The sequence below is a fragment of the Xiphias gladius genome, chromosome 1, assembly GCF_016859285.1.
Source record: "Xiphias gladius isolate SHS-SW01 ecotype Sanya breed wild chromosome 1, ASM1685928v1, whole genome shotgun sequence".
NCBI lineage: Eukaryota > Metazoa > Chordata > Actinopteri > Istiophoriformes > Xiphiidae > Xiphias > Xiphias gladius.
The window spans coordinates 26,860,015-26,885,546 of NC_053400.1; the positions used below are offsets into that span (position 1 = coordinate 26,860,015).

The 25,532-nt window shown below is 44.3% G+C and overlaps 1 protein-coding gene across 1 annotated transcript; it reads left to right on the forward strand.

The window, feature by feature from the left end:
* Positions 1-334: 334 nt before the first annotated feature.
* LOC120796391 (mothers against decapentaplegic homolog 6-like) lies at positions 335-23,142 on the forward strand. The gene is given in 5 exon segments (XM_040139234.1): positions 335-910; positions 912-1,722; positions 3,536-3,589; positions 4,164-4,241; positions 22,202-23,142. Coding segments are annotated over 5 exon segments (1,704 nt in total). The 5' UTR covers positions 335-799; the 3' UTR covers positions 22,852-23,142.
* Positions 23,143-25,532: the final 2,390 nt, after the last annotated feature.

Here is a 25,532-nt window from a genome sequence, read left to right on the forward strand (position 1 = left end):
TTTTCAAAATAACGGATTTATTAACCTCCTTTATAAGTAACTTGTATCGGCTTATTTTACAGTTTCACATGCATTGAGACATAGGCTTTTGGTTCAAACACACACACACACACACACACACACACACACACACACACACACACACACACACACACACACACACACTTTTTTTGACACTTCCTTAACAAACAACTACAGAACACGTTAACTCTTAAGATTTTTATTCTGAAAATCAATCGGGTCTGTGTTATCCTGTCTGGCTTGACTCTGGTGTGTGTGCAGGAGCGTGTGTGTGCCTGTGCCTGTGTGTGTGTGTTTGTGTGTGCGTCCGTAAGGGACTTGCGGGGTAGTGGAGAGTGGAGTAATTCCAGCTCTCTTTAAACCAACTTCTCAGCACGGAATCCGTCCTGGAGTTTGGCACTGGAGTCCCCGACCATCTCTGCTCTTATCCCGGGTCCTGCAGCGGGACTGTTGCCTCCACCACAACGACAGAGAGGATTTATTTCGGGGTGAAGGAGGGATTTTACAGATCGGAGCTCAAGGAGAAACTCTGGAAAAAGTTTTGGAGTTATGTTTCTGATGCTCTTTTTGTTCATGTAAACTGATACGGTCCCTGAGTAGGCTGAGACTATGGTTTGTGGATTGTGTGCGGGATCTCCAGAGTGTTGGGGAGTTGAAGGCTTTGTGAGGGGTCTGGCAAGAGTTGTGGCTTAATTGAGTTGGCGACAGCAGGTCACTGAGCAGTGACTGTGTGTAGCCTTCTCCTTCTCCAGACGTTTAGTGATGTTGAACGCAACGCATGACTGAATATTACTTTTCTAATGCTGCTGGGGAGCCAGGAAACGGTGACCACGGGCTGCGCATGTTGTGCGCACCGTGCACAAACCCGCGGCGCGGCGCGACGAGTGTAAATCGATGTGGCATCTTCTGAGACCCGGACGGGACCGACAGGACACATCCAAAACTGCCTAGGCCGTCGTATGTTCAAGTCGAAACGCTCAGGTCTTGTACGGCGACTCTGGAGAAGCCGTCTGGTCACCGAGAGCGACGGGCGGGATGGAAGCAGAAGAGGTGAGGGAGGACGGAAAGGTCCGTGTGGCAGACAATCGGGAAAGCTCCACAGGCAGGAGCAGCGGCCGGTGACACACGCTGACCCGGCTCCGGGACTCGCGGGGGAGGCTGGAGACCCGACGGAGAGCGCGGAGAGGGAGGAAGAGGAGCAGCCTGACGATGACCGGGGTGCCATGTGCGTCCCGGAGCACAGAGGCTCTCGGCCGGGACAGGAGGGCGACAGTAGAACGGTGACATGTTGTTTGTTTGGGGAATGGGATCTCAGACCTCGGAGCCCTTATTGGACCCCAAGAAAAGACTCAGGGGGCCCTTGTCAGTGCGCGCCGAGGCACGCGGGGCTGGAGGATGAAATCGCGGGCACTGCTCATGTTTTTTTGAAAAGACTCAAGGAGAGATCTCTGGATGCCTTGGCGAGGGCTGTAGAGGCCAAGGGGGGGCTGCCCAGCGAGTGCGTCATGGTGCCGCGCACCGAGCTGCGGCTCGGCGCTCATCACATCTCTCCACAGTATCTCCTGTGTAAGCTGTACCGCTGGAGCGACCTGCCGCTCTCGGCGCGGCTCAAAGCGCTGTGCCACTGCCAGAGCTCCGGCGCAGCGGACAGCGCCAGGGTGTGCTGCAACCCTTATCACTACAGTCGCTTATGTGGGCCAGGTAAGGACAACGGCGCTGGGGTGGGGTGGGCTGGAGTGTGTGTGTGTGTGTGTGTGGGGGGGGCATCAATAAACATGTCACTCTGCCATTCTGCCCAGCTTACTTCCTACATTTTTGTATGGGGGGGGGGGGCCTGGGACTCCCTCAAGAACCCGCGGAGGTCCAAAATCAGGCGAAGGGCCTTTCACAGAGACCCCACTTAATCTCATTAAAGTTGAAGTGCGTCATTATTTGAATCACACTTCGTGCAACACAACGACTGATGGCCCATACGCAGTATAGGACGAGGACATCTGACACCTCGCAGGCGTGTTAACTGATTGCAGCTCTATTAAAGCTCAGAAGGCAACACCGAAACTCACGGAAAGTCAACGCCACTGACACTCTTCTCCCGTTTTATCGCCTGCCCCACAGTTTTACAATCTTGTCGTAATCCAGCTTTTGCTCTAGTCAACCATTACTTTTATTTCCTCTCGACATTCCAAACACATTACACACCTATTTAAATTTGCGCAAAAACTCCGCTGCTCCCCGCATCATCCAATTGAAGGTCGCTCTCAAGTTGCACTTAGGCTCTTTTTTTTTTTTCTCCTTTGACAAGGAGGTCCTCCTCTTGTTATTTAGGTGAAGGAGTGCCGATAATATACAGTTTGCTTAGTGCTGGCGCCAGACTGACTCGCTGGGTATCTGACTGACTGAGGACTCCGGCAATTACTGGCTGTGCTCTTAAAGGGGCCGCAGCCACAAACCCGCGTCCACTTCGGACTGGCGGGACCATCCCAGCGGCGGCCGGCGGCAGCAACAGGCGGCAGCGGCTTGGCTGCCCCCCCACCCACCGTGAGTCCGCGTGTGAACGAACACGTCTTAGCTGAAAGAGGCCAAGGATGAAACCGAAGCACTTCGACAGTCAAGGGGACGGTTCTCTCTTAAGAGAAACACACAGCGTCTGGGGATGAACTGCTTGCAGATACGGGTTGGATCGGAGTCGGGATGCGTACCAGAAGCTCAGGGGAAAGCCGAGATATGTTTACTGTCGTGCGATCGTGTCCTCGGGGGCAAACTGCTCCCTTAGGTGCAGAGGAAATGTGGGGTGTTGCGTGTTGGGCACAAACCTAAGTTAGGAACACATCACCTTAATGAAGAAACAACCGCCGGCTGAGGGAGAATTTAGCCCAGGGTCAAACGCATCTGTGCGCACAGTTACATTCAGGCACATCATCTCTACCTTACCATTAACTATGGAAACACGTTTCATGGTCTGTCTGAAGAGGAAAGGTTGTGTTTGTTGTGTAATTTAGGTGAGGATGACATTTTGTTACTCATCATAGGATGGTTTAAGGGGAACAGTTTTTAGTAAATCTCATTGACTTCTTCTTGATAAGAAACTTGAGCTGTGTTTTAGGATGGAAACGTCCTCGTAGCAGAGTTTTAATTTTGGGACAGACGAGGAAAAGTCATTCGTTTGCAAGGTAATGTTACATATAAGAGGTTATATTCTTGTCAGACAAAAGTTTCATCCGCTGCAATGGTACATTTGGTGCCTTACAATTCCCTGAGGGCTAGGAACATGTATGTTCGTGACACAATGAATAACATTACTGACTGACTATGCGACTGTAAGCTTTTCGCATAGTGAAATCTGCAGCTGGTAGCACTATTGTGTAAGATTATAGGTTTTTGATAGTTTCACACAGCAAATAATACTACGTGAGGTGGGATTAGTTCCGTTGGTTTGATTTTCTCAGTTGGTAATTTAGGATTAAGACCATACAGCCTTTAATTTAACCTTCCTTCATTTCTGTTGTGCTTCCAGAGTCACCTCCTCCCCCATACTCTCTGTCCCGGTCAGATGAACACAAGCCACTGGGTGAGTTTGGAGAAGAAAAAAAGGCTACCACAGTACAAACCAGTAAATGACACAGAGCGTGGCGTCAGCGCCGTATTTTTAGACTGGAAACACAGATTATCTGCGCAAAGCTGCTTGTGCTGACAGCGACGCAGAGTTGGTCGGGCTCTACCTGTGCTCATCTTCCCTTTCGATGAGCATGACATGTAGAGTTTACACCAGGGAGGCTCTGTTTGTGCAAACAGGCAGCCTGCTCTGCAGTCTGAGGGGCTGTGTTAGGGCTGCAACCGACGGTCATTCTCATTATTAGTTAATCTGACAAAAAATGTTTTGGATTCATTGATTATTGGCTCAACCTATAAAACGTCATAAAATTCCAAAGTGTCCAGGATGTCGTCTTCAAACAGCTTTTTTTCCCACCAACAGTCCAAATCCCAAAAATATTCCTAATCATGTAAAACTTTTTTCAAAAAAAAAGTCCTCACGTTTAAGAAGCTGTAACCAGAGAATGTGTGGAATTTGAAAAATTCTTTTGGAATAATAACCTGGATCTCACTCTTCTTGTGTATGTTTGTGCTTTTTCCACATTTTCTAGACTCAACTCTGTCTTACACTGAAACTGTGCCCCCCCTCCTCTCCAGTCCGCCTCACATTATGCCAAGAGACTACACAGGTGAGTAACCCGCATCATGAGCACATGAGAACGTGGCGGCCAGGCAGATGTTTGTGTCAGAGGGATGTGATGCTGAAATGTGGACCGTTTCCCCCATAGAGGTTCGGAAGGAAATAAAAAGGAAAACGTTTTTGAGCTGCATGAGTTTGTGCGCACCTACAGACGCACTCGCTCATGCATGCAAACACACCGCATGCATCCTCTGTGAATGTTTAGGGTAATTTACATTTACTGGTGTTATTGTGTTGTGCTGTCCTTCCTACTTTCAAAGGCTGTTAAGACAACCAATAACTCCGCTGCATAAAGCTTCTATTGTCAGATAGGCATGGGGGACTCGGTGGGGGTCTGGGGTCTCTCACTATCTAGATGGCACAGTAGTGGAGCTTTTCCGCCTCCCTTTCCCCGTCTCTCTCTCTCTCTCTCTCCCTGCGCTCTCTCCACGGCAAAATATTTCACTGGGATGAAGCTGCAATAAGATCCCTGTGCATACTCCCAATCCCCTTTGCCTCTCAAACCACCCATCCCCCTCTTTCCCTCTTTCTTCCCTCAAATCCCTCCATTCCTCTCGGCAATTGAGCAGTGGAAAGAGACTGGCATTTTGGGGGCAGGGGAGCCGAGCGGCTCTGATGCGGCGGAGGTGTAGAGTTTTGTGCGTGTGTGTGTGTGTGTGTGTGTATGAGGGGGGTGGGAGGGAAGGGCTGCGTATGGACAGGAAACAGCCCCCTCTAGATGATGAAACTGGAGCTTTATTTGTTTACGTGCTGGGGTCTGGTGGAGAGGTCCTTGTAGCATTAGAAGAAACCCACAAACCCACTCTATCAAGCCTCCCTGGGCTCACTTGTGAATGGTGTTGAAAGGTGAATGGGCACCTATGAAGTCTGTGTAGTGTAGTCACGGCATCGCAGACCTGTCAGAGTCCTCTGAGAGAGTGAGACGGTGGTAATCCCAATGAGACTTTCTTGGCTTTATTTGTCTTTTGTGTCCAGAAACTAACCTTAGACTTTTCGTTAAAGTCGATGTTAAATGTTGAAGTCATTTATTGAGTTGTTATGTATGTTTAGGGCAGGGCTGTGGGCAACGTTTTAGAAATATTGAAGCCGAAAGTCCCCCCAGTGCACATTTCACCATTCCCAGAAGATTTCCCGTGTTTTACTTATTCAATGAACTGTTCAATTATAATTTCTCGGCATTTTACTTCCCAGCATGAACACCTGAATGCTGTTTCGAAGCCCTCCGCACTCTGTCAGGAATAAAATTCTCAGTGATAAACCTCTTTTTATCTTTAATTTTTTTTTAACCTAGAAGTGGTCAAATTCAATACACTGAGTATTAAAATCAGCCCATAGAATACCCACGATTTGTACGTTTTTAATCGTAGAATGTAAATTCCCACCAGGGTACAGAAACACACAACCTCGAAAATGAAAAAATACAGACAACAGGACCTCCATGTCTACAATGGTAACTATCTAGACCTGTTTATAGGGTTTCTGTGTCCACCAGAGGCTTGAGATAAATAATCAACATGTATTTTTAATACAAATAATCAACTATTTCTTTCCTTGCTTGTATCCCCTCATAACACACTTCTGAGTTCAAACAAATCTGCCTAATTAGGTACTATAGCACTGATTTACGCTGACAATATGAGGCCTATTCGAAGCTGTGTTTAAAAATCATCCAAAGTCTGCTCAGTCAAGGTCACAAGTCGATCAAGAGTCAAGTTTTCAGTCGTGATTTTGAGCCGTCTCCAAGCTGAGTGGCGAGAGACGTTACCTCCTATTGTTCTCCCAGGTGAAATGAGTGGAGGTAGATCAATTTTCTTACAAGATGTGGTGTGAGGAGTGTTTGGGTGAGTGTGTGTGTGTGCGTGTGTGTTTGTGTGTGTGTGGTCTCTGATCCCCTGCCCCCCACACCGGAACACTGGAGCCGAAAACTGGAGCTCAGGCCAACACACACACACACACACACACACACACACACACACACACACACACACACACACACACACACACACACACACACACACACACACACACACACACACACACACACACACACACACACACACACACACACACACACACACACACACACACACACACACACACACACACACACACACACACACACACACACACACACACACACACACACACACACACACACACACACACACACACACACACACACACACACACACACACACACACACACACACACACACACACACACACACACACACACACACACACACACACACACACACACACACACACACACACACACACACACACACACACACACACACACACACACACACACACACACACACACACACACACACACACACACACACACACACACACACACACACACACACACACACACACACACACACACACACACACACACACACACACACACACACACACACACACACACACACACACACACACACACACACACACACACACACACACACACACACACACACACACACACACACACACACACACACACACACACACACACACACACACACACACACACACACACACACACACACACACACACACACACACACACACACACACACACACACACACACACACACACACACACACACACACACACACACACACACACACACACACACACACACACACACACACACACACACACACACACACACACACACACACACACACACACACACACACACACACACACACACACACACACACACACACACACACACACACACACACACACACACACACACACACACACACACACACACACACACACACACACACACACACACACACACACACACACACACACACACACACACACACACACACACACACACACACACACACACACACACACACACACACACACACACACACACACACACACACACACACACACACACACACACACACACACACACACACACACACACACACACACACACACACACACACACACACACACACACACACACACACACACACACACACACACACACACACACACACACACACACACACACACACACACACACACACACACACACACACACACACACACACACACACACACACACACACACACACACACACACACACACACACACACACACACACACACACACACACACACACACACACACACACACACACACACACACACACACACACACACACACACACACACACACACACACACACACACACACACACACACACACACACACACACACACACACACACACACACACACACACACACACACACACACACACACACACACACACACACACACACACACACACACACACACACACACACACACACACACACACACACACACACACACACACACACACACACACACACACACACACACACACACACACACACACACACACACACACACACACACACACACACACACACACACACACACACACACACACACACACACACACACACACACACACACACACACACACACACACACACACACACACACACACACACACACACACACACACACACACACACACACACACACACACACACACACACACACACACACACACACACACACACACACACACACACACACACACACACACACACACACACACACACACACACACACACACACACACACACACACACACACACACACACACACACACACACACACACACACACACACACACACACACACACACACACACACACACACACACACACACACACACACACACACACACACACACACACACACACACACACACACACACACACACACACACACACACACACACGCACACGCGTGCGAACACACACACACACTCACCAATCGCGCGATTTGTTGGAAGGGAGGCAAAGTTCCACTTCTTCACCTTCATAATTGATGTATAACTAGGAGATGCATGTCTGCACTTTATTATATTTGACAAAGCTTGTGTTGCCTTTTCTCTAAATACACATGATTTGGACTATCTGCACTATTTTCTACTCCCCCCTTCTACTGCTCTTCCCGTGATGGTAGGCAAATTCCTAAAACTTGTCATGAAATTTGCCAAAATCACATAAACCTATAATCATTTACCAGTGTTTGCCATGTGTGGCTGTATTGGCACAGTTAGTCATTTGGTAATGGTCATGAAATTTGGTACTGACATTGGTACTGCTTTAATTTTACCAGTCACGTGTTTTCAAGCAAATTTCCTGGAAACCGTCCTCATAATTTCCCCAAAATTAGCTGGTATTTAGCTGTAAGTTACTAGGATGTTTCCAAGAAAAGCCTACGAAATTTGGTACTAACTATATAGGAAATGTAGAAAACGTGAGTTGCTGCAGTTGTTAAGAAACCGCTCTTCTATGTTCAAGTCTTTATGATAAAACCAGGAAATTATGTAGTTGGTAAGTGAAAAATACATCATAAACAGGTGTCAATATCCACTAGAGTCTCTAGACAGACAAACAAAGTCACTTTATTTTACAGTCATTTTATTTTACAGGTCAGATCTGTGGAAATTAGGTAGAAATATGTTCGTAAATATTATCGCTGAGAGGTTGAAATCTCAAAGCATGTTAGTGTTTCTATTTATATTTAATTGTTGATCATCACATCAGTTTGAAACGCTAAACTAAGGAATTTCCAGTGCAACTGAAAACTACAGGTGAGCACACAATTCAACCAACCAAGCAGCATAAACGTCAGTTATATGAATGTTTACCAAGGAGAACTGTAATGTGGTGTGGTTCGGTAGCACTCCGCTCAAAGCACAACTGGCTCTACCAACATTACCACGCAGAAAAAGTGCAGCCTAGCCTCTGTGAAAGCTGAGCTAAGTACAGTATGACATGCAGATCTGAGTCCGACAAGACGAGTCTGATGCAGCATTAAAATCACGTCAGCTGAATGTGAAGAAACGCGAAGGGATGTGTTGTAATGTCACACATATGTTTACACATTGCTCAAAAGTAGTTTCCGGTATTGCTATATTCCTGTTGTCACACCATATAAATGAAATAGCAGCACAGGTCAGCAGTTTTTTCCATTGCATAAGAAATATCTTTCATTAGAGGGTTAAATTACACATAAACAGTGGCGTTTTAGGTGATAAGCCGACTGAGCGTGTACCTGTGCTCCTCAACCAGCTGCTCATGCTGCTCAGCTCTCCGTTGGTGGGAGCTTGTCAATTTGGGCAGCTATGTTTGCTTCGTTGAGCAATGCCAGTTTTACTGCGCCGTGACTCCAGCTTTTTTCATGCTTAGTAATCCTCCCGGAAAGATGCTTGAGACCCCAAAAGCCTGCTTTTGACCAGGTACCACCCCCCCATCCCCACCCCAAAAAAAACTTTCAGACTTGTGCTGTGGAAGATAGTCCATTTGATAATCCACAGTTGCTTGACCCTGATTATTCTACATGTCAGAAATTCCCCATCACTCTTGTAATTAAATTCAGGGGGCCGACATTGATGATTGTCTCTGCTCGACAGCTCATATATGTGGTATGTAAGCAGAGACGCTGTGGCACACAATGTAAACACGTTAAACACTTTTTGATTTACGCAACTCCTCGGACTTTCCTCTGCAAGACCCTCCAATTTCTATCAATGACAGAGTTGTCGCTCCATTCGCTGTTTTCTGGCGGGCACTGCCTCATAGCGTTGCTATCATGGCCGTAGACTTTTAGTCCTGTTTTTACATGTCGCAGCACTGACAAGTATACATAGCATTATATTTATTTTAAGGGACTGAAAGTCTAAGAAGGACAATACCAAAGAGTCGGTGATGTCCTTGTCATCTTTAGCCAACTGACATCATTGTAATTGTCAAACATTTGTCCACCGTGTTGTCATTAGGCTCCGGCTTTTGAACATGTGGAAACACGTAAAGCAATAATCCTTAGTGGACATTAGTATGGCCTGGATGCAGTGAAGTAAGACAAGAAGACTGCTCCCTCTCTGCCCTCAGTAATCATATTTTGGTGGCTTGTTTGCTTAAGCAGAGCAAGGTATCAGCCAAACATCCTGTCTCAAAGCCCCGTCTGCACTCGCTGCAGCATTAGCCCCATGAATTGGCCCTTTGACTGATGGGGCACGGCCCAGGAATGTTGGGAAATTGGGAAGGTGAGGGGGAGTAGGGTCTCGGAGCGAAAGAAGGTGGGAGGGGGATAAGGGGGTCTGACTCTGCAGAGTGACACCTGATACATGTTTGAACATATCACTGTTAATACTTAAGAAACACGGAGCTTAGCCGACATTCTTGGAAGTTTGGAAGACAGTTTTAAGAGTTTGACTGCACCGTGCTGTTTTACTGAGTTTAGTTCAGAAGGTGCGAAGCATTCCAGGTCAGTCAAGGTTGACACAGTTGGACAAGGTTTTGTAAATCATCTACTGAGACTCTATCGCTCTAAAGTAAAGATCTGACTCACAGAAGCATGGAAATTGAATTAGATACCTTCGCAGAACCCAAGTAGAATTCATTTCATTGGTGCGTCAAAGTCTTGAGACGTAAAAATAGTGCAAAGACAAAAACTTAGCACCCACATTCTACTTGGTCCAGTGAGAATCTATCTGTCTATGTCTGGACGGGTCCTCTCAGTGACCTGAACCTCCAGCCTGTTTGCTGGCAAGCGTACAACACTTGCTCTTATGCCTGACTGAGACACATTAGACTATGGAATTCAACATTGAGTGCTGGCCCATTAACCATTTGCCATTTCCTCAAATATTTTCCATCACGGCTCTTTTTCACTACAAGCAGGGCACGCAGCTGAGGACGCAGCGCACAGCTCACTCAGAGCTCCTTCGTGTCAGTTCGGTCTTTTTTTTGTTTTGTTTTTTCAGAAGTCCCTTAACCTGTTTTTTGAACTTTTTTTTCACATTTTACGCGAATGCCAGGATGTTGACACCGTTATTACAACCCTGTTCCCAAGAAATGACGTTCGTATACAACTGATTTGGAACAACAACTGCATTTTGAAGTAAATGTATTTGCCGATCGGATTACGTTTTCCATTAACATAATGTGGAAATGTTGCAAAAATGTTAGTACTGAATGTATCAGGGAAATGTTCATGACCTTACAATACATTATCTGCTTGTAGAGAACTAAAAAAAGAAAGAAATTAATGAGCAAGTCAATCCACTAAATCATAAGTAAAACTGGGATGGATAGCTCTCGACATTCGTATCACATATTGATGAAAAAACCACTTATGTATTATGCTTAACAATTTCTTGTGCGAAGAGATACAACTTAACTTTTTACCAAAAAATGCTGTATTACTTTCTGAAATCAAAAAACTTGGTAGTGAATTCCATGCCACCAATGCAAAATAGCTGACTGTTTAGTCGTTTGAGTGTTAATTCACTGGCCGGACTGACAGGTTAATGTTTTAGGAAAGACTGTCGTCTGGTGTGATAAAAGAAAAATTCTGCAGTGATTTAAATCACGAAACACAACGTGATCATCAACATTTAGCCCAAACCATGACTTTTTCCCTAATCTGGAGAGAAGTAAGGAGAAAGCCAGAAGGAATGTTGGGGTAGAGGTGAGACGAAAAATATATTCATGTTCTTCAGTCAGCGTAGTGCGGTATGTTTATCTCTTAGTATTCAAGTTCAGGTTTAAGAAGACTGAATAGACTAACTACTGCTAAAGTTCATGAAACTATGTAACATCTCTGGTAGCTGATCCCAGAACCTCTCAGTCATCTTTTCCACACAAAGAGAAAAACCAGAAACTTCACGTCCCTCAGTTTATTTTGCCGTATCCTAAGCATTATCAGGCTCTCTTTAGATGAGCTTAAACCTGACTTGAAAAACAAGTTAATCGGTCTTGGACAACATGTTTAGGAGAAATTACAATTTACATTCTTTAGCGTCGTCAGTCTTTTCAACCGAAATTCTGAATGAGGACATTTTGACGCCATCAATGTTCTGTCGACTTCCAAGTTACCCGTGAATCAACCGCAGCTTCAAAGTCGGTAATGTTTCTCATGGCTTTCTCATCTGTATTTAATCACTACATGTATAAACAAGCTGTAAAACTCCGAGCCAATGGAGCCTTGTCACCTCTAAGGCTTTAATGTCAAAACGTCTGCCAGTGAAGATACAAATAAATGTCGTTGCGTGGATAAACAGAAAGCTGGTTTCTGGGTGAATGTAGCTGGAAGGCCCTCCAACGCAGTTGACAATGCATACTTCCAAAACACATTTTACCACCAGGACTTAACATGCTCTGAGCAGATGATGATTGGTTGAGCAGAAAAGGATCTTTTCTTCCTGCATCCAGGTTTGCTAGATGCAACACTGCCTTGCGCGTCTGTGTGAACAGTGCGTGCACTGCAAATGCAGCCAGATACATCCGTGTTTACAGACTTGCAGATGCAGTAGCATGTTTCAAACATTCACAGCCCGAAGTCAAACGGAAGCAGCAGGCCACGAACGCTCCACGTTCATGTATTTAAGAAGTGTTACACATCAGTAGCAATGCTAATTATGAAGTAAAGGTCGTCTTTTGTTGTTGCATATAACAGTAATATTTTTTTAGCTTTTCTCCTCTCACTGTTATCCCTTCATCCTTATCCCTGTCTTTAGCCCGCTTTTTCTGTTCTTTCTCTCAGTGTTACTTTTACTTTTGCCCTTGTGGGTGATGTGGGTATTCTTTATTATCTAAAGACTACTCACATTTTAGCCTCTACTGCTAGTTGTACTCTCTTTTGTTCTTTTTCTTTCTCTTGTCCTCATTCTCTCTGTCTTCTCTAAGTCTTATTTGCTCCCTCTCTCTTTAAGTCCATGTTGTCAGGCCATCACAATTTAAAATAAGGTTTAAATTACAGGACTGGCTGTGGCTTTCCGTTGTTCCCTCAGAGTTTTTGCCAACTCGCAATTTGGCTTTTAATGGAATCCTGCCATGCTGCTGAACCTAAAGATTCTTTGCAGATGTTGACAGGCTCTGACTCAATGAAATGTAGGGAACTGTCGTCTGCGCTGTGAGCTCTGAACGCAACGCTGAATTAAGACTAGTTTATTTGAGGGAAGCAACGTTTTCAGGAGTTTTCAGGAGATGTGGCTGCCCGTTGTTAGTGAGAAAAATCATGTGACAGAGCTAAGCATTCACCCATGATACTGGAAACCACACCGACAGGCAAACACATGCAGTATATAAGTGTCACTGTGTGAATATGATAAGAAATAAAAGGACATATATGCGTAGGTACACACACAGGCACACTCCTCTTTCACACACAGAGCTCTCCATTAATCTTTGTGTAGTTATTTCTTGAAAACTGCCAACTCCTGTGTGCACTGTGGATTACAGGCATGTTTGATACTTTTCAATAAAGTTATAATCTTTTAATGTAATCTCTTATCTCTTATTAAGGCTTTTAGTAACAGTGGTTCTCTGTTAACTCCCATGTGAGCATTGCTAAATGCTCAGGCTGAACACTAGATGACATGATGGTCACTTCCATACAGCAAGAAGAAGCGCTCTTTTGTTTGTTGTATTTGGCTGAACAACATGACAAAGTCCAGAAAAGAGAACAGCGCGTGCGATGGCTGAGCAGGAAAAGTACCAAGGGTAAGAAAGAAACGGTACATACATACGCCGCACGAAAGGAGCGTCCAGTTGACTTGTCTGGCGGATGTGCACTCGGCGTGCTCGCAGTGCGGACGTCTACGCGGGGCCCCGCACGGACTCTCGCGAACTTAGGCCAGTGATGAAACTGATGTGGACACGCGGACGCGGAAAACCATGAATCGGCCTTAGATATTTGTGATTAACACCCCAGAAGCAAACGGTCCTGTTTGTCATGTGATTCTTGGACCAGTCTCACTTCAAAACACTGTTTAAATGTCACATGAGCCGAATAAAAATCATCGAGGGAGAGCTTTACAGACAAAACTGTCTGTTCAAAATGTTAACATTTTACACATGTGCTCGAACAAGAACGCACAATTTCATGGGTAAAGCTGCACCGGTCCGTATTTCTTAACTGATCAAATGACTATATCTTATGTGAAAAAGGGGTTGCTAGTAGCAACAAACCCACAGATCAGCAGACTCTGCTGTTCCTCTCAGCTCTGCCGTGTCTTTCAGCTCATTGATAGGGTTTTACTTTACCACGACGGTTCACTCTCATCAGTCTTGTAGCGTTGTTTCCAGCCGGGCCAGGTGACTGCACGCCGCCGACACTACAGGACAGACGGACAAATTTAGCCGTTGCCGGAGACAAACACAGAGCTAAAAGAAAAGTGAATACTGGACTTAAACTCACATGTTCAACATATCAACTCGATAATGTGAAACTATGTCAGGTTGTGTTGCTCCACTCCCAAATTAAAGCAGATTTAATATAAGGAAAATGTGGGAAATGGTAAATGTGCAAAATGTGTTTGCACTTATACACTGTGTGAGTGTGTGTGACTGTGTGAGTTATGTGTAGTGATTGTGCATTGTATTGTCAGTCCACAGTCTTGTATTTCTATATCAGTGCGTCTACACTTGAGTTTCAAATTCAGATAATTCTCCCAAATTAAGTTTTAGAAGGAATTTCATAATTTCATTCCTCATTGTGGAACAAATGGATCTATTCCACCAATAAATGTGTGTAATCATGTGGTGAGGAGTGAAGGCCATATAGTTGGACCATGTGAGGCTCAATGAGAGACTTGTCAACTTGACCCCTGTGACTGGCTGAGCGGGGGGGGAGGAAGTGTCGAGGAAGAGGGCCTGTCCAGGAATGTGTTGGGAGGGGAGACTTATCAACTACCGAGCTCTGCTTCTCTGTGTCTTCTTTTGTCTCTCTATTCGGATTTAAATCATTTTCAAGTCGAGAACTAAAGGCCAGTTATTCTTAAAGCTACAATATCCCGCATTTCTTCATGAAGCTGTGAAGTGTCTTAGTCAAGCTACCTGTATTTGTGTCACTGGTGCCTCTCTAGGTAAAAAACAGGGCTTGGTCATTTCTGCACGTCTTGAAAAATGTAACCACATGCACAACAATAAATCACCTTGTGCTGTAGCTGCTGTGACACATTAATGCCTCATAAAAGTATAATTTAGGCTTCGTTCCCATCTTCCTCCTTGCTTAAGTTGGTTAAGTTGCACTAAAAACAGTTGCAACCGTTGCACTGAACCTAAACTCCCCGCAAGACAGTAAAAGTCAGATCAGGGGTGATTTAAAGTTCGAGACCGCCCACAATAACACACAATCCAATCAGCCAGTCAGTCTGCTTACTCAGATTAATTCAGTTTCAGATCATTCTATTTGTGGAAATCAAACAAGCAAGCCAACCAACTGAAAAGACACACACACACACACACACACACACACACACACACAGTTTTATCTGTTCATTAAAGCTAACATAGCCTTCTGGTGAGGTAGCTAGCTGTGAAATAGGAATAATAACATAGGAGATCCCTGCATTGCATAGTCCTTTTTCGATTTTAAGGAACTTTTACCTGTGCTACTTTATGCGTCAGAGCAGCGTGTGTTATTCTTGCATTTACTTGTTGAAATTTAGAAATTTGGAACTTGAAAATTGTACAGTATTTAGTAAATTTTCCTCATGCTGAGTTTTTTGAAAGATGAATTAAGATGAATTTCTCCCTTTCTCCGTTTGCTTCCAGTGTTTGGGATGTTTTGAGTGGCTAGTTTAATATTATACAGCATTTATACCTTTATGAACCAGGTAATGAAACAGAATCATGTGTTGGATTGGAAACTTTTTTAAATTTTATCTATCTGCAGTTCTTTTTTTTAAATGATTTTAATGGTGTTTTGTCTTTTTTTTGACAGAATAACAGTATAGAGAGACCGGACAACCAAGGAAATAAAAGGAATGATAACATGCGACAAAGGTTATTTGCAGTTATTTGTATGTGTCTTAACCACTGGATCACTCGGACACCCTCTATTTACTGATCTTATCTTATGAAAAAGTGTAAAAAGTGCGAAAGCTCTGCCAGTGCCAAGTGTACATTTTCACTAAACAACAGAGGGACAAATGTCAACAATGGTACGTGATCAATTCAGCATATAATCTATACTTCATATCAACTGAAGCCATCTTTTATTTCCAAAGCATCAGATTCCAAGGAACTAAGAACAACAGTCTTCATTATAAGTTTCACAAGCATGAGAGTTCATAGAATCTCTTCAATTGTAATCGTGAAACTGAAGTGAAAACATCAAAATCGCCTATATCTGGATTTTCCAGTTTTTTTAAGTTCACAATGACAGCGTGAACTTGGTATCTTGGTGGATGATATGAGACATGACAGCAGAGTTGTCCAGGATGCAATGATGAATGCAAAACCTGGGACATTCCTTGGATTGAGTTGTCTGGCACTTTGAAGTCGCGGCAGAAATGCAGGAAACTGGTTACTTTCCCTCTTCCTCTTTGAGGAACTTACTAAACTGCCTCCAAGCACATCTTCATAGGAATTTTACAAGGACACACAGTAACTTTCCTTTTGGCTTGGTTGCCCTGCACTTTCAAGGAATGTGGTCGGCTGTTTGTACGGAATAATGGACTGGTGGTAGAGATTTGTGTTATTAAACAAGGAGCAGAGAAAGATGTGTAGTCGCACACTGCGGCAGGCTACATCACAAGATCCACTTTACAATGGAAAAAGCGGATGAAGGAAGGAGTGTGTGTAAGAATGCGTATGTGAGTGTGTTTGTGAGCGAGAGCCCCGTTGTGTTTGACTGTAAAGGCCATGTCTGGCGATAACGCAGCCCTCTGATGGCAGAGATAGTCGAGACGCCAGCTTAAATGTGGCTTGCTGGATTGAAGTTGCCCTGTAATGATAGTTGTCTCAGACAACACTGAACCTACCACTTGTTGCCAGGGAGCGGTATTTTCTTTTATTCCCTTATTCTAATTTATTTCTGCTTTTTTAGAGCTTGGGGAGGAAATTTGAGGAAGTTGAATCAAAACAAAGCATCTTAGAGGCGACCGACAATGGTCAGTGGCTGAATTCTATCCTCCCTTCTCGTCCCTCTGACCCCCCCACCCCCCTCACCCCCCACCCACTCCTTCCCCTCCTCCCCATCCTCCCCAACCCACCCACTTCTTTCAGCACAGTGGAAGAGTCTAATAACTGGAGGGGAATCTAATCCTTGGCACTGGATGAAAGATGAGGATCTCCCTCCCTCCCTCTCTTTCTCACAGTCTCTCTCTTCATTTTTTCCATGGATGCTGGTTATGCTTGGCAGGTTCTCTCTCCCCCTCTCCCTCTCATTTTCCCGCTCCCCCTTTCACTCAGTCTCTCTCTCTCTCTCTCTCTCTCTCTCTCTCTCTCTCACTCTCTCTCTTTTTTTTACCCCTCTACTTCCCCTTTCTTCCTCTCCTTGCAGGTTAAGGTTGGCAGGAGCAAGCCTCCACTGCTCAGCCTGGAGGGAGAGAGGAAAGGTCGGGAGTTTAAAGGAATAATTTGGGAAATATCCATATTCGTTCTCAAGCTGAGAAATAGATGAGAAGATCGATACCACTTTCATGTCTGTTGATTACATATGAAGCTTCGACCAGCAGCCTGTTAGCTTAAAAATCCACCTACCGGCACCTTTAAAGCCGACTGATTAACGTATTGTACCTTAATTTGTTCAAACAATGAAGTGTAAAAATGACCAGTTGAAATTGTAGGATGTTCTTGGAGTCTGCTGCAGCTGCTGACTGTAGCTTCCTATTTAATATCAATCTTCCAATCTAACTCTCAGCAAGAAAGCAAATAAGTATATTTCCCAAAATGTCTCACGATTCTTTTAATATCTGTTCAGTTGTGACGGGAGGAGTGAAAATAAAGAGGAGGAGAAGAAAGGGGAAAGACGAGTGGTGCTGTCACTTGAAGTCCAGGTTTGACAGTCTGTGGCGAGTCAGTAGGAAACCTGACTGTCTGACCCCTGAACTTTGACTAGTCCGGACATTTAAGTTGCACATTATTTTGATTTATTTACAGCAGGTTATTTGTTTTATATTCCACCTTTGGATAAAAAGAACTGCCAAGTTTATCAGACATTTCGAGGAGATTAGCACTAAGAGACAATGATTTTGAAATGAAATAACAAAGGCTACTTATCTAATTGGTAAACAGACCTGTTAAATGGTGGTTGGCTTAAATGCTTGCAGGATGCTGTAATTGCTGCCAGCCCTCGCGTACAGATGCACGCACGCACATTCACACAGTCACACGCAGTTTTTCGACTTCCTCCCCTCGAACATAAACATACCGATAACCTCCAGTTTGAACCCGTCTTGAAAAATTCCATTGAAGAAGTCGGTTGCCCACCCGCTCCTTCCTCCTCCTCCTCCTCCTCCTCCTCTCTCCTTCCCTGCTCGCCTTCCTTGTTCTCACACAAGCTCATTATACCTTCAGTTGGATGATAGCCAGGCTGAGCATGATGACATTAAGGACTGTGCCAGAAACATTAAACGTGACATGTTGTTCCACTCGGGCTGTCAAACACGGTTGGAAATCTTGATTGAGTGTTTTTCACTTCACAGCGTAGCAGTCAAGCTTCAGTAGAAAAAAGTCAGCTAGAAGACTGTGGTGCTATGGCTTCATGTGAAATGTAGTTGTCATCCATTTTTGCCAGTTTTGGAGGGGTTTTTTTTTTTCGAACAGCATTTTAGACTTTTACACTTTAAAAGTCTAAAGTCACAATATAATGAGTTGTAAATAGGATTTCAAAAGAGCAAAATCAAATAGAAGATGAAAATAAGTTAAAATAGAAGAAGACAGATTAAACGACAGAATAAAAATCACAGCACAGTTGCAGTACAGTGCAAGATATGAAAAATTAATCCCAAATTTCATTTAATATTTAAGCACTGATTTAAAACAGCTAAGAGTTGGAGCAGATCCCAACTTTTATTGGAGTCTGAGTTGCATCATTTTCTTGAGTTTAAGTTTCTATAGATGCTCTCTCTCTCTGTCTCTCTGTACGAAATATACTATTGGTGCTATGAATTCATAATGCATCATAAACGTAAAAGCCAGGATTTAATACTGTATCCTTTGCTGCATCATTCATTATATGATGGAAATTAAAGTGTGCTATGTCTAAAAAATCCCAAAAAGTCCGAGTTTGTTTTATGTCTTCTTTGAGAATTAATTCAATCATGAGCTCATAAAGTCTCCCTGTGTTTCCCCTAGACATGTTTGTGTTGCCTTATTACAGGGAAGAGCATAGCTTGTAAAAGTGTGTGTGTGTGTGTGTGTGTGTGTGTGTGTGTGTGTGTGTGTGTGTGCGCGCGCGTGTGTGTACGTGTGTTTGTTTGTGTGTGTGTGAGAGAGAGTCAGAAAGAGAAAGACTGAGAGAAAGAGAGATATCCCGCTAGCTGAGCAGCCAGCTCTCTTATTGCAGAGCTGTAAAAACTCCAGACCGCAGGAGTTGCCAGCCTGGAATTCACTAATGACACACGTGGGCCTCAGATGAGAAGTGCAATTTTGTGTGTGTGTGTGTGTGCGTGTGAGTGTTTTTGTGTGTTGTAGTGTTACTGTTTGGATCAGAAGGCCCAATTTGTGTGTGTACGTGTGCATGCGTGAGGCCTCTTAACATCTACTGTGTGCATGTCTGCTTTATTTTTGTGCACAAACAGTCACACACATCTCCTCGTACATGTCCCCCTCCTCCCGTCGTGCCATGCCCCCCCTGTACACACCACCCACCCACCCACCCATCGACGCCGTCCCCATGAAATGAAAATGGCCACTGTGCAAACATAACACACCTAGCCTAATCTCAGTCCTGGTTTCGCCCAAAAGCAGCTTGTTAAGGGAAGAAGGGCTGCAGCCATTCTGGCCCCTGGTGGATGAAGAGGGGGTGTTCGCTGGAATATGAAAGGAATGGGGCCACAGGCACATGGGTCTTTAAATCCTCTGTGTCAATAGAGTCTCTGGAGCAAAATAATGGCATCACTCTGTGTGGGAGTTAATGTGAGCTGATAGCATGAAGGCTGGGGGGTCAAGGGTTCATGGGCTTGTGCTAGGTTGACAGAGAGCTGAATACTTTCCACCCCCCACTCCCCTCGCTGCTGCTCTCTACATCCTCTTCAACTCTGGTCCCGAAGAAGTGTGATGGAGGGAGATGGTGAGGGATGTCAGTGAAGGAAGTGGGGTGATCGGTGTTGACAGTTTTAGCCCCCTTTTGACAATACAAAGACCAGACGGATGCCAAATTAAAGGAAAAACATGATAAATGAGGGAAGAATCAAAGTGAAGGCAGATGAAAAAGCGTTACTGAATAGTTTAATGAGCACGAAAGCTATGTGAATCATGCGAATCATATACTGCAGAGCGATCATTAGAAGGCACATGCACATTCAGAAAAAACTTTGCAGGTGCTAATGGAGACACAAAATCTCTCGGAAACATTGGAGCAATGTGTTAGAAAGTGCTCTTCACCACAGTGAACTTGGAAGGAAAACTTTCAGGATGGGACTTGCAGTGTTGAACGTCGCCGATCGGTGAAGTATGTTAGCGTTTTCGGCAGCACGTTTTGACATCCAGCATTATTAAAAACCAGCAACTGCAAACATGCTGTTTTGCTTGTAGTTTGTGGCCGATCAGGGAAGAAGGGAGGAGGAGGAAGGAGCGGGTGGGCAACTGACTTCTTCAATGGAATTTTTCAAGACGGGTTCAAACTGGAGGTGGACAAACGACCAATGACGAAGTCCAGGCTTTGTTGTCCATTTTTACAGAGGACAACATTGCACACGTGTACAATTGATGTGAAAAAGGCAGCCCTCACCATTTTGATATGTCCCTGGACTAATTTGCTTAATCTTCCTGGAATTTTTACCCCTAGGAAAATTCCTAGACATGACTTCCTTTGAAATTAAAGTCACAGAAACTTTTGGTGGACAAGACAAAAGACAATTTATGAGGGTTTTTTCACTTTATTTTGTCTCTCATCTGAAGGTGTAAATGATAAAAGGTTGTACCAAACTTGTATGTGTGTGTTCCGTCGCAGTGTGAAAACTAGTGGTGGTCTTACTTGTTTTATGTGTCGATTATGTCAGAAACTGGCTCAAGGACCGCGACCGGAAGGGAGTCCATGCAAGGTTTACAATTTAAACAAGAGTAATTTATTAACACTAAGGTTAACACAGTTGGACAATGGAGTGATGAACTTGGCAAAATCAGGAGGTGTTGACCGTGCAAACCACCGGATAAGGGGATGTCAGCTGTAGGAAGAGAGAGAAAGAGTGAACACATGGTCCAGCTTTCACAGCTTGTAAGGCCAAGGTGAACTAGATCAGCTGACGAGCCTCCCATGTCAGCTAGTTGCCTGCTGAGGTTGGACAGGACAGCCTGGCGGTGCAGTCAGTGGGAGGGGCGTCACAACTACCATCAATAGCGGCGATACCAAGAACATTAGATCACAGTTAGGGCACACGAACACTCGTCTTAGTGCATGCACTCTTTGCTTCTCTGCTGCTGTTGTGTACATGCTTACACCATAATAAATCATCTTCTGTTGCAACATGCATTTGATTAAATAACTATTACATAATGCACAAAGAAAAACTTATTTTCTTCCAAATCATTTGGTGTTAATAAAAATCATTTCCAAAATATTAATGATGTGTTCACCTCATAAATCATGACACATGGCTCTCCATGACATGATGCTACATTATCTGTTTTTAATATAAAACATGTTGGTGATAATATCAGTGATCCTGGCCCTGGTAATACTTGGTATCGGACCAAAACCAGATTTTGTGCTGTCCCCCACCCCTGGTGAAAACAAAGAAAAAAATTGAGCATAAAGACCTCCTCTCCCATCCTCCCTTCCTTCTCCCCCATAACATCATAATACTCTCCTCCCTTCAAGAGGAATTACTGTCGTACAAAATCAGCAAACGCAAACATTAATTCTTCCACCTTTTCTCTCCCCCTCAGACACTGGTACCTCCCTCGGCTCCTCGACCTCTGGCGGACATCGCTCTCACTGGTGCAGTGTTGCCTACTGGGAGCAGCGCACACGCGTGGGTCGCCTTTATCCAGCCTACGAGCCCTCGCTCAGCATCTTCTATGACCTACCTCAGGGCACGGGCCTCTGCCTCAGCCAGCTCCACGCCAATGCCTACCACAGCCGCCGCGATGACCCGGGCGGCCACGGCACATCGGGCCTTCACGGACATCACAGCCATGCAGGCGGAGGGAACAGCAGCAGCAGCAGCAGCAGCAGCGTGCAACAGATACGCAGTAAAATCGGTTTCGGCATCGTGCTGAGCCGCGAGCCGGACGGAGTGTGGGTGTACAATCGCAGCCAGCACCCAGTGTTTGTCCACTCACCCACTCTGGACCCACCCAGTGCTCGAGGGCTGAGCGTGAAGAGGGTGATGCCGGGCTTCTCCCTCAAGGTGTTTGACTATGAGTGCTCCAGCTGGATGGCTGAGCACGGCGTGAAGCCTGAGAGCCAGGAGGGGCCCTGGGACCCCCACAGTGTTCGCATTAGTTTTGCTAAAGGATGGGGCCCATGCTACTCCAGACAGTTCATCACCTCCTGTCCCTGCTGGTTGGAGGTGCTACTCAACAACCACAGATAGCACACAAACACACACTCACAGACTCACATGGGGTTTCCTGACCCAGTATCCTAATTGTAATCTACCTAGATTTAATATAAAATTTATATATTATATAAAATATATTATACATGTAAATACTTGAGTCATTTTTACAATGCAATTATTTATGTATAGTGTAATGTGTATATGGACAAAATAAAAAGGAACAAGAATATGCACTTTTGATTCTCTATATGCATTACAGATTCTCAGTGTCATTTTGCAGATATAAACTGTAAAAATAAGACAAACCTGGTTTGTGTTCTTATGATTTAGGAATTCCATCAAATCGTATGCCATACACACATTGTCAATAAAGTATTTGTATTAAATGTAAATTTCTGTGGTGGTCTCAAGTGCTTTAACTCGAGCTGTGGAGTAGTTTGGATTCTTTGACTGATCAGTGACGTGGAGAGTTACGACGCACCTCATTGATACTAATAGCATCCATTAACAGATATATTCTTCTGTTTACACCATCGATGGTCTTTTCAGTGTTTACAGGAAGGGTTTGAGGTGCTGGTAGGTGCTGATTTCTGTTTCATTTTACCTTTGGATAAGCTAAGCTGACCGTCTTCTGGCTGTAACTTCATATTCAATGGACGGATATGAGAGTGGTATTGATATTTACTATTTCTTTAAAAAGATGATTCAAATGTGCATGCATGGCATGTAAGAACCTAGGGGGCAAAAATCTGTTGTTGGGCCCCTGCCGACCCTCACTTTACATGTCAGTGTCATTATTTCTCCAGACACCCAGAAACCAACCAGTAGTCTCTAGACCCTCTAGAACCCTAGAGCTGAAATGATAAGTTAATTAACCGAATAGCTCATTGACAGAAAATTAGTTGGCAAAAATATTGATATCTGATTAGTCGTTTCAGTCATTTTCAAGCAAAATTCACTGTTACCAGCTACTCATGTGAATATTTGCTAGTTTTCCCAGTTTTCTAAATCAGTAAACGCAACTCAACTCTTTGGGTTTTTGACCGTAGGTCAGACAGAATGAACAATTTGAATATGTTAAGATGTTGTTTTTGACTTTTCACATTTTATGCACTGAGCAACTAATCGATTAATAAAGAAAATAACTGTCAGACATACTGATAATGAAAAGAATTGTTGGTTGAAACGCTTCCTTTTCAGTATCACACCTCCAACAAAGCCATCTCTGCCTCAACACTGTAATCACCACTCTCTGTCATAGTGAATGAAAGAACATGGCCTTAGTATTCTTTTCAGTAATGAGAAAAAGGCAAAATAGAAGTTATCTGGTGTAACTGCAATTCATGAAGTGTGTGCGCAGCCCACCGTCACTCATATCACAAAGTAAACTAGAATGGCACTCAGTAGAGCCGAGACTACTGCCAAGGCCAATGTCAAACAACATACACCAGACTTCAGAGAAAAAAATTCAGATTAATCGTAAATGATTCAGATCTGCCCCAAAATTGAATGGGTTCTCCCGTGGCCCGTGCCCCATCCCTTCCCCAAGTTGGGTGCAATGTAAGTGTAATGAAAGGGTGTAACTACATTTACTGTGTGGAATATAATTAAAGCAAAACACTGCCTGATTATGTACAATACAGAAAGTGTTGGTGGTACTATCGAATGGTGAAATCCGGTACCCCTTTTGTCAGGTAGAACCTAGCTCTAGGTCAACACCTGATCCAGCCCTATATGCTGAAGAAGACCTTGAGATGCGGCTAAAAGCCCTGAAAAGCTAGTAAGTGGACCTTTGAGCTTCGATTAATTTTGAGTGCACCGTTCTCATTGGTCAAGAATGAACTTTCATGCATGTTTTGTTGTTTGGGCCTTACACTGAATACTTTGTAAAAAATGTGTTCAAACTGTATAAATCATTATTAAGTTTTTACTATCTGCTTGGCACTAAAAGGGACCAGAGGCAATGGAAAACAGTGAAAGGCGTCACAGTGCCAGTGGTAAGAAAATAAAGTGCATAACTGAGAGATTACACAACAAACCACAGCAGGGCACTCAGGCCCAAACTGACTCTGGTAGGAGAAAGTTCTGTGTTTATAGCATAATGGCATCCTGTTTGAATCTTTCAACAACACAATTATTTATGGAAACTCATATTCGGAGTTTGAAAAGGATGAAGAGCGAGAACGGCGAGATGAAAAAGCGGAGTAAGCAGCAGAAGGCAGTTAAAAAGCTGTAACCTTTCTAGAGAGGTGTGCTTAAGAAGCAGCAGCAGCAGCATCAGCAGCACCGGCAGCTCAGCTCAGGCAGGCAGGCATCTTTGTTTTGACCCTGAACCTGTGCAGGCTGCTTGCTGAAACCTGTAATTAACTTTAGCTTGAAAAGTAAAGAAGGCTTAATTACAAAGTTGCATTACTCCTGAAGGAAAAATGAAACCCTGCAGCATTCAAATATCTCTCCAGTGTTACAGTATGCTTGCAGTCTGAACTTGAAATAGATGTCATCCCATTATGGATACATGTATGTATCTTAGTTTTAAAATCTTATTTGTATAGGACAACATACAGAACTGAGAAAAACTGTGTATGAAAGGTCTGCACCTTGACAAACACCCCCGGAAAATTCCAATGTATATTTCAGTCAAGTCTCCTCTCTGCTTTTCCAGGCAGAGCGTGGGATTTGTGGTTAGGATACAATGGAAGGATTCGGAGGAGGGG